The sequence below is a fragment of the Arachis ipaensis genome, chromosome B06 (assembly GCF_000816755.2).
Source record: "Arachis ipaensis cultivar K30076 chromosome B06, Araip1.1, whole genome shotgun sequence".
In the NCBI taxonomy this organism is placed as follows: Eukaryota; Viridiplantae; Streptophyta; class Magnoliopsida; order Fabales; family Fabaceae; genus Arachis; species Arachis ipaensis.
Window position 1 is genome coordinate 112,241,550 of NC_029790.2, and position 8,824 is coordinate 112,250,373.

At 37.7% G+C, this 8,824-nt stretch overlaps 1 protein-coding gene across 2 annotated transcripts; it reads right to left on the reverse strand.

The window, feature by feature from the left end:
* LOC107604960 (putative H/ACA ribonucleoprotein complex subunit 1-like protein 1) lies at nt 2,022-3,956 on the reverse strand. Of its 2 annotated transcripts, none has more exons than XM_016306680.2 (4): nt 3,673-3,950; nt 3,241-3,389; nt 3,015-3,130; nt 2,022-2,361 (listed from the first exon to the last, which is right to left on the reverse strand). In XM_016306680.2, the coding sequence occupies exons 1-4, from the start codon at nt 3,818-3,820 to the stop codon at nt 2,190-2,192; spliced, it is 585 nt and encodes a 194-aa protein (XP_016162166.1). In that variant the 5' UTR covers nt 3,821-3,950; the 3' UTR covers nt 2,022-2,189. The 2 variants fall into 2 exon arrangements, with proteins under 2 accessions (XP_016162166.1, XP_020960464.1); XM_021104805.1 differs by lacking the exon at nt 2,022-2,361 and adding an exon at nt 2,782-2,920 and having other exon boundaries at nt 3,673-3,956.

Here is an 8,824-nt window from a genome sequence, read left to right on the forward strand (position 1 = left end):
TACTGAACGAGACATAAAAGCTATACCTACAATATAACAAAAGAAAAATCATCACTACAAGTCGGCAAGTCAGGCAAAACAACATAAACTTTTAGACAAAGTCACAAGAGGTCGGATCATCTTCAACAACACAAAAGAACGTTATAGTTCTTACAACCTCTCATATGCAAAACAAACACACCACATTACCAAAAATGAAAATGGTGCCACCTTCAATAGATAAAATGGCACAATTTGGGGACAACACAACACTCAAATTCACAGCAACAATAACAATTAAAATCCAAGAAAGAAGCAAAATTTTTAAATTTGATTTTCAAACATGACCCAAAATCATCAAACGAACAAAGAATCATCTCCAAAGTAACAAAAATAAATTCAAAGCAGAAGCATATCACCTAAAACATAGAAAGAAATTCAAAGGTTAAAACGCCAACTTTGATAGAATGTGAAGTAGAGAAAGGGCACTTGAATAGCAAGATACGGGCGATCCAAGAACCACCAACAACCGTGAAAAATTTTCCAAACAGAAATTCAAAGAAGAGAAACCTTGAAATGTAAAAGAAGTTATGAAGAATTTTTGAGAGAGAACGAAGAAGGCAACAATACAGAAGAAGAAGCGAAAAAAGAAAAAAGAGAAAGAGTTTGGGTATTTATGACTTGCACAGTTACTAAGGTAACCATAAAATAACGTGTGTAGGATTATAAAAAGACGTAACGCCTCAAATTTTAAAACACGTCGAGTACCCGACCTGATCCCAAGAAAAACAGTGTTCCTGACCCGATGTGCTAACTCACAAGAAACCAGCCTGATCTACAAATGCTCGAGTCCAACCTCATAAAGCTCGAACTCAAATAGGGGCACTATTCATACCCTGACCCAAAAACATAGTCAGGCCCAAAATGAATAAAGGTCCAATTAAGATATCCTACTTCCACCACATCTACCCGACCTCATAGAGCTCGGGCGCGACGACAGCAGTTCAGCCCTACTTATCTAAACAATTAACTAACTCCTAAGATTTCTCTTATTTATCTATAAGAAAAATCTCAAAAAATTTTCTAGAAAAAGGGAATGGTTATCTACCATTAAAGATAGAATTACACTAAAAGGTGATTATCTATTCTACTATAAATACACTGACATCCTCAAGTTTATTCAGGACCACATCAACTAAAAACCTACTTAAACCTTTGCTAACTTAAACATCGAAGTCCCTTACAGGTACCACCTCACAAGGAACTCACATCTCGGCATCAACAAAAGTCGCCCATAAAGAGTCTAGACCTTACATTCAAACCCAAAAATAACCCAGTTTCAGGTAACCCTCGAAACAATATTTTTAATTATTGATTTTATATGAAGATAAATTTTAAATAAAATAAAAAATTGAATTAATTATCAGTGTGCGTACAATATTGTTTGAATCGATCCAAAAAAAATCAATATAATATATTATAATTTAGATTGATTTCGTTCGATTTTATTTTATAATCTAATCCAGACAGTTGCAATTTATATTGTATCTATTTGATTTATTTTTAAAACTACTCTAATTTAAACTATTGTGATTTCAATAAAAATATAAAATTTAGATAAAACATAAACCGATGGAATCTAATATAAAATTTTTATCGAATAAAATTTATTCAAAAACTAATACTTTTAATAGAAACATCATTTTAAAAATTTATTTTAACTTTAGAGACATTCTTAAAAACAAAAAATAAATAACAAAACTTCCAAAAAAATCAAATCAAAACTTTTTTATAATTATATATAAAAAGATTTTTTTTTAATCGAAAAAAAACATTTTCTCCAAAAAACAAGCAAAAGGATCACCCCATAGGACTCTTAAGTTATTGCCTCATCCACTTTTCATACAGTAGAAACCAATCCTAGTGTTAACTCATACCCAAAATCTATTCATCCAAATAATACAACCCAAAATGGCTCTAAACATCATTTTACTTTTGGACTTTATTATGTACAACTACTATCGATTGAGAGCTTCAAATAACATATTCAGCTAGCAATTAGGATATATAAATTTTGAAAATCAGGATGCAATGGAACCACTTAATCCATAACAAAACATTTGGTCAATTTAATGTTTCTCCAGAGCAAAATGATTGAAGCACAAGAATAAAAACATAATACAAAATTAGTAACATAATACAATATTCGTCTAAAATCTACCTCCCCTTCCCCTGAAACCACCTCTTCCCCTAGGAGGTCCACCTCTACCACCGCCCCTTGGGCCACCCCTTCCACGAAAGCCACCACCTCCGCGAAAGCCACCACCTCTGCCTCCACCACGACCTCCTCCACCTCCACCTCTACCACCCTGTGATTGCCCCCTGCAACAATAATCAGCCAATCATGTCAATACCCCTTAAAAGTCAACATCATAGAAAACGGTGGCATATATGATTTAGTGTCCTGATATTAACAAAACAATCAACAATGGATAGTTTTTATTTGGTGACCTAGTATGAGAAAGCCGAACACAACGATCCAATTGCAGGACGGATAAAAAGAGAGAAAGTGAAAGTGGCTAACACTAAATTGAAAAATGTTAGGGCTAAAAGCAAAGGCCAAGAAATAAAGTTCGGCATTCATCAATAACAACTGCAGACTTCCTTGAAAGCTCCCTTGTATTTGGCTATAAGGAAACAATGATGATCTCACCCGAAAACAATGTACAATGATGGTTTGATAATTCTTTAACAAAACATTTTGATAGAAAATGTTAAGAAAATGTTTTAAAGCATGTAACAACTCTTGGGAAACCTTTACACAACAAATATATCAAGGTATAAGCACAATAAAAAGTTCCTATAATAATAGCTTTTCCAACTTACAATGAAAATGCATACTCGGAAGAGTATGGATGCACATAAGAAGAAATTCACAACACTGTTCACAAAGTTATAGCAGAAAAATGTTGAAGCAATCCACAACAATATTTAAAGGTTAAAATTTTGAGCAATGAGCAGCAGCAAGAACATACTTTGGCTGTGGGAGAAATCTTGCAAGAGGCAAAAGTTTCCTCGGGTCAATGTAAAACTTGTCACCAGCTGCATACGAAGTAGCAACAATCCCTTCCATCATTTTGATTGAAAAGTACTGCAAATTCACAAGCAAAGCAAGAAAAAGCACATCAAAACCAATCACAGAACAGACACAAAAAAACCCATCAACATACGACAGCTTAAGAAAATGAGAGAGAAACTCACAGATTCATTAATGGGGCCAAATATTTCATCAACTTTCCCAATCTGAGTCATGTTTTGCAAGTATATAGGAGCATTAAAAAAGGGAATCTTCTCGTTCGTTAGTTTTGTCACTGCATCACCCTCACAAGCATGCATAAATGTTGAAACCTCTGCACTCAAACATATCAAAAGAAACTCGTTCAAAAGCCACATAGTCGACCTTAACAGATTCTAGAAACATGATAAAGAAAAAAAGAAATGATATCAGTTATCAATTATAGATAAAGTTGTGTTCTATCCTAACAGATTCTTGAAACCCACACAACACGAGAAGTTTTTCCATCTTCAAACGCCATTTCTGAATAAACTCAACAGAGATCCTAGAATTTATTTAAAGGATAAATTAAATTAAATTAAATTAAATTAAAATGTTTCATGAAGTCACGAACAGACCTACGACTTCAGTGGGAGGACCTTCATCACGAAACCCGCCACCACCGCGGCCGCCAAAACCTCTGCCGCCTCCGCCTCTGCCTCGTCCTCCTCCGTCACGGCCACCTCGAAAACCGCCTCCTCTTCCGCCACCTCTCGGGGGTCTCATTGTCTTGGAATGTAGGAGAATGTGGTTGTAGCTCCCAAGCTCCAACAATGACTGATAAATGCAGCGTTTAGGGTTTTAGAGTTTTCGGGACCCATAATTAGGGTTTTGAAGAGTGCCGTGTTTGGGACGAACGATTACCAACGAGTTTGGGCCAGTGTTTGGATTATGACTATTGCAACAGTGGACCCAATTAAAAGTAGAGGTTCGGTCAATTCTTCTCAATTTATAAATTTCGGTACAAGGTCACAACCCTGGGTCTTGGGCCAACAATAACCTGTATGATATTTCAAACCAGTGGGCCACATTTCTCTAGTTGGATAACAAATTTCACCGGTTTACTTTTTTAGATTGTGTGTGTTTGTTATGTTATAATCTATTAACCACCCACACTTCTTTGATTTGTCGTGTTTGTGTGTGAGTGTGTCAGACACATTTTGAACACAATATTCATCGATATTCGTCTCACATACGTATTTTTTGTATCTAACCGTATCTTAATAAAAAATAAAAAAATTTTTGAACATACTTAGACACACCTAAATACCATCATGTATTAGCATATCTAGTCTTATTCTTAACATGTCTTAATAAAAAATAAAAAATTCTTCTCCGGACACGCTTGGACACACCTAAATATCATCACGTGTCAGTGTGTCCAGTCTTATTCTTAACATATATTCTTGAAATAAATTTAGATATAGTAATATTATTATTTATTAAAACAAAAAATATTTTAAATACTTGATATAATTAAAATAAGACATTAAAAGTAATTAAAAAAATTAATTTATATTTTAATATCAATAAAATATCAAAATATAATTACAATTTATCTAAAAAATATTTTATATCTTATATATATGGCGCATTTCTGTGTCTTATAAGAATTTTAAATTCTCAGTATCTCATTGTAGATTATAATATTTAAAATTAAGGACTTTAAATTCCCAGTATCTCATTGTAGATTATAATACTTAAAATTAAGGACTGTGTAATCTATTTGATTAAAAAACCATTTTTATTTGTTTAAATAATTAGTTTACTCATTTGTTTCAAAAAATATCAAAAATTAAAATTTTATTTTATGTATACAGTAATTTATTAATTAACAATAATTTTTTTGTGATAAGTTAGTCTCCAAACGGTAGAGTTAGATATATAATTTGGGGCAAAAAACGGAAATAAGACAAGGCAGGAGAGAAATTACATGAATCAGCCAAACTGAAAATCACTTCACGAATCAGCCAAAGCACATTACTATGTAATTCGAACTAGCTGGATTCGAACTACGTTAACACATAAATCGAACCAACTAAACTCAAATTATGAAGGAACACGTGATGAACATAATTCGAACCTAGATGGTTTGAACTACCAATGAGCATAATTCGAACTAAGCTTGTTCGAATTACACCCTTGAACGCTTCCTCAAGTAATTCGAACCTAGTTGGTTCGAATTACTCAAAATTTGACTCAAATAGTAATTCGAGTAAGGTTGGTTCAAATTACATGAGTTTTGGCTATATAAGGAGTTCGAATCAGCCTCATTCGAATCACTTTTCCATTCTCATACCCCACCAAATCCCAGAGAAAACGACCCAGATTCGATCCGACAAAGACTCAAACAGAATACTCAGCCGATGGGGGACGATCCGGAAAGGCTATATCGATTGGACGGAGTTGCTCATATAGTCGGGGTCATCAACGACGAGGTTAGTAGATAGAAAACTTTGTGCTAGGGGTTTATCTGAGTTAGTGGTTTTGGATGCGGTTTTAGTGGCGGTTTATGTTAGCGGTTTATCCTAGTGGTATTAGAAGTGGTTTATATTAGAGGTTTTGCATGCGGTTTAGTTGGCGATTTATGTTAGTGGTTTTTATTAGTGGTTTTGTATGCGGTTTTGTTGATGGTTTATGTTGACGGTTTATTTTGGTGGTATTAGTAGTGGTTTATTATGTGATTTGTGTGCGATTTAGGATAGTGGTTTTGCATGTGGTTTTCGTAAGTGGATTTGTATACGGTTTATGTTAGCGGTTTAACTATGTGGTTTTGTTGTCGGTTTATGTTTGGAGTTTTAAGTAGTGGTTTTTGTTAGTACTTTTGTATGCGGTTTTGTTGATGATTTATTTTGGCGGTTTATTTTGGTGGTATTGGAAGTGGTTTACTCTGTGGTTTTGTAAGCGGTTTATGATAGTGGTTTTACATGTGTTTCTGATAAGTGGATTTGTATGTGGTTTATGTTAGCGGTTTAAGCATGTGGTTTTGTCACTGGTTTGTTATATTGTTTTTGCATGTAGATTCTGTTAATGGTTTCCATAAGTGGTTTCCGGTGTTAGTTATTTTTGTCACTGGTTTTGTAAGTGGTTCTAATAATGCCGTCCATGTAATGCGCAGCCACAGCGATGCATCAGGAGCATGCGGCGGCAGCAGGGCATGCGACTCGATGAGCGGTATGTTCCATACTTGCAGATGGCCAGATTATACCATCTTGCGAGGCTGAACAATAGATGGTTCTGGTTAGATGAGCCCCTTGTCAGTGCCTTCGTCGAGCGGTGGCGTCCTGAAACGCACACCTTCCATATGCCGTTCGAAGAGTGCACGATCACACTTCAGGACGTGGCGTACCAGCTGGGGTTGCCAGTGGACGGGCGTTATGTCAGCGGTTGCCTTACAGATTTCCAGATATACATCCAGGGTGGCCATCCAGCTTGGGTGTGGTTCCAGGAGTTGCTTGGAGTGATTCCTCCTCCGAAGCAGGTTCAGAAGTTCGCAGTAAACTGCACCTGGTTCGAGGAGACCTTTGGAGAGTGCCCCGAGGGAGCCGATGAGAAGACTGTGCGGCGCTTTGCTCGTGCCTATATTATGATGTTGTTGGGCACTCAGCTGTTTGCCGACAAGTCCGGCAACCGCATTCACATCAACACTGGCACTGCACTCATCCCAGTCACCATAGATGAGGGCAACAGCCTTCTGCTTCGCCAACCAGACCCTCCTGTACGTCGGCCTAAACCCAAAGTGTGCGGTCGTGGCATTTAGGAGCACCTTGATGCTGACGAATGCATCAGCCCTAACCATTGGCATAATGAATGCCGATATCACATGATAATCCAAATTCCTGTGGTCACTGGAGATGCAGGTAGCGAGACACGTATACGGACCATTGTACCGTTTGACCTCCCAAAGGCCCTTGCGCTGTCGGAGACTCAGCCGAATCAACCATGTGCACTCATTCCCGAACTCATAACACTTGCCCACATACCGCCGATAGTCAGAGTCCACTACCTTGTACTGTACCCCTCGGCGGATGTTGTTAGTCTTCACACTTAACAGGGGTTCATTTTTATCCTGAAATTGCTGACCAACCTGGAACTCTGTCAGACCTGCAAATCCTTCCGCATCTCTAGCGCCAAATCCAGCAGACTGCCCAGGAACTCCCTCCTGCCTCATGGCATCCAAGTCCAAAGAGGAAAAATGTGGAGGGTACTGCTGTGTGCCAGAGCTAGAACCACCTCCCGCCCGAGCAGGCTCGCTCGCTCCAATATCATCGCCACTGTCATCATCAATCATATCCAGCTCTGCATCATCATCCTCTGGATCATCCAACACTCCATCTCCAACCCCAGGCGGTGCAGCACACTGTAAAGAGGTCGGCAGAAATTCTCCTGTTCCGACCTCGTCGCCCACACTGCCGTTGAGATCAACAGCGAACGAAGGGGAGGCGACAGGCTGGACGGGTGGCTGGTACGCAGGGACGGAGGAAGAAGCAACGGCAGGTCTGGAGCTAGAACCGGCTACCGTGGCTAAAGTGGTGGTATTCCGGTTCGAACCCCCGAGCTGGATACCACATCAACCAACTTTGCCAACAGTTCTGGTGTCCTCACTTCTGGAAACTGCCGACGACAATGAAACATGACCTGCAAGTCCTCATCACTCCCAATCGTGAAACAATCATAGTTCACGGTTTCCTGGAGCACTGTGATTGGAATGCGATAGACAAACTTCTTAACCCGTTTCACACCTTCCAAACCAAGTTTCAGTAGTACAGAGCTAACAAAGTCATCATAACTCGTCGTAGGCCTCACGATAATACAGAAAGGATCCTTATCAGTGAACTTCACACCGGAACGAGTTTTCCTCTTAATCGATCCTCTGTGGTGAACCAACACTACAAAACTCTCCTCACTAGCCATCTTACCACCTCTAATGAGAGCAACCCACGTTTACACTATATATATACAGGTCTGGTCCTCACTAATTCGAACCAGTCTAGTTCAAAATACAATTTGCCTAATTCGAACTGACCCAGTTCGAATTACATAGCATTGTGTGCATGAAGGTAATTCGAGTCTGCTTGGTTCGAATTATGTATCCTTGTAGTTCGAACTCATCTAGTTCGATTTAGTGTGAATTTCGATCCTGTACAATTCGAGTTGAGTAGATTCGAATTATGTAGAACTGTAATTCGAACTAGGTTGGTTCGAATTACCTAGAGATGTCCTTTGGTTGATACATGAACTAGATTTATCTTTGGCGGATTTGTGTAAATAATTTATCACCATGACTTATTAACGTTTTTTGCCCTATAATTTGTAAGGATAATGGATATCACCGTGTTACTTTCTGTATCCTATGTAAAATTATTTTGTTTTGTCGTCTCGTATAATTATGTTGAGCTCAATGGAAACATATTTTTATGGTTCTAGCCAATTATGGACTTATCTTGATAAGGGAAGTCATAGCAAAACCCAACTAGGGAGATAAAGGGGTCTTTAGTATAACAGAGTGACCCTCCTATACACAACGGCGGAGTTTAGTTTGAACAACATGGCCCCAAAAATTTTATAAAAGCTTTAATAATAAGATTATACAAAATATGATTAGAATTCAGTTGGATAAAGTTATATATATGATACTAAGTATAAAGGGTAATATATTCAAGCCTTAACTCTTTTATTTTTATTTTTTTTTTCAAATTAATTAGACTAATGCACTAACTAAAATGAAAC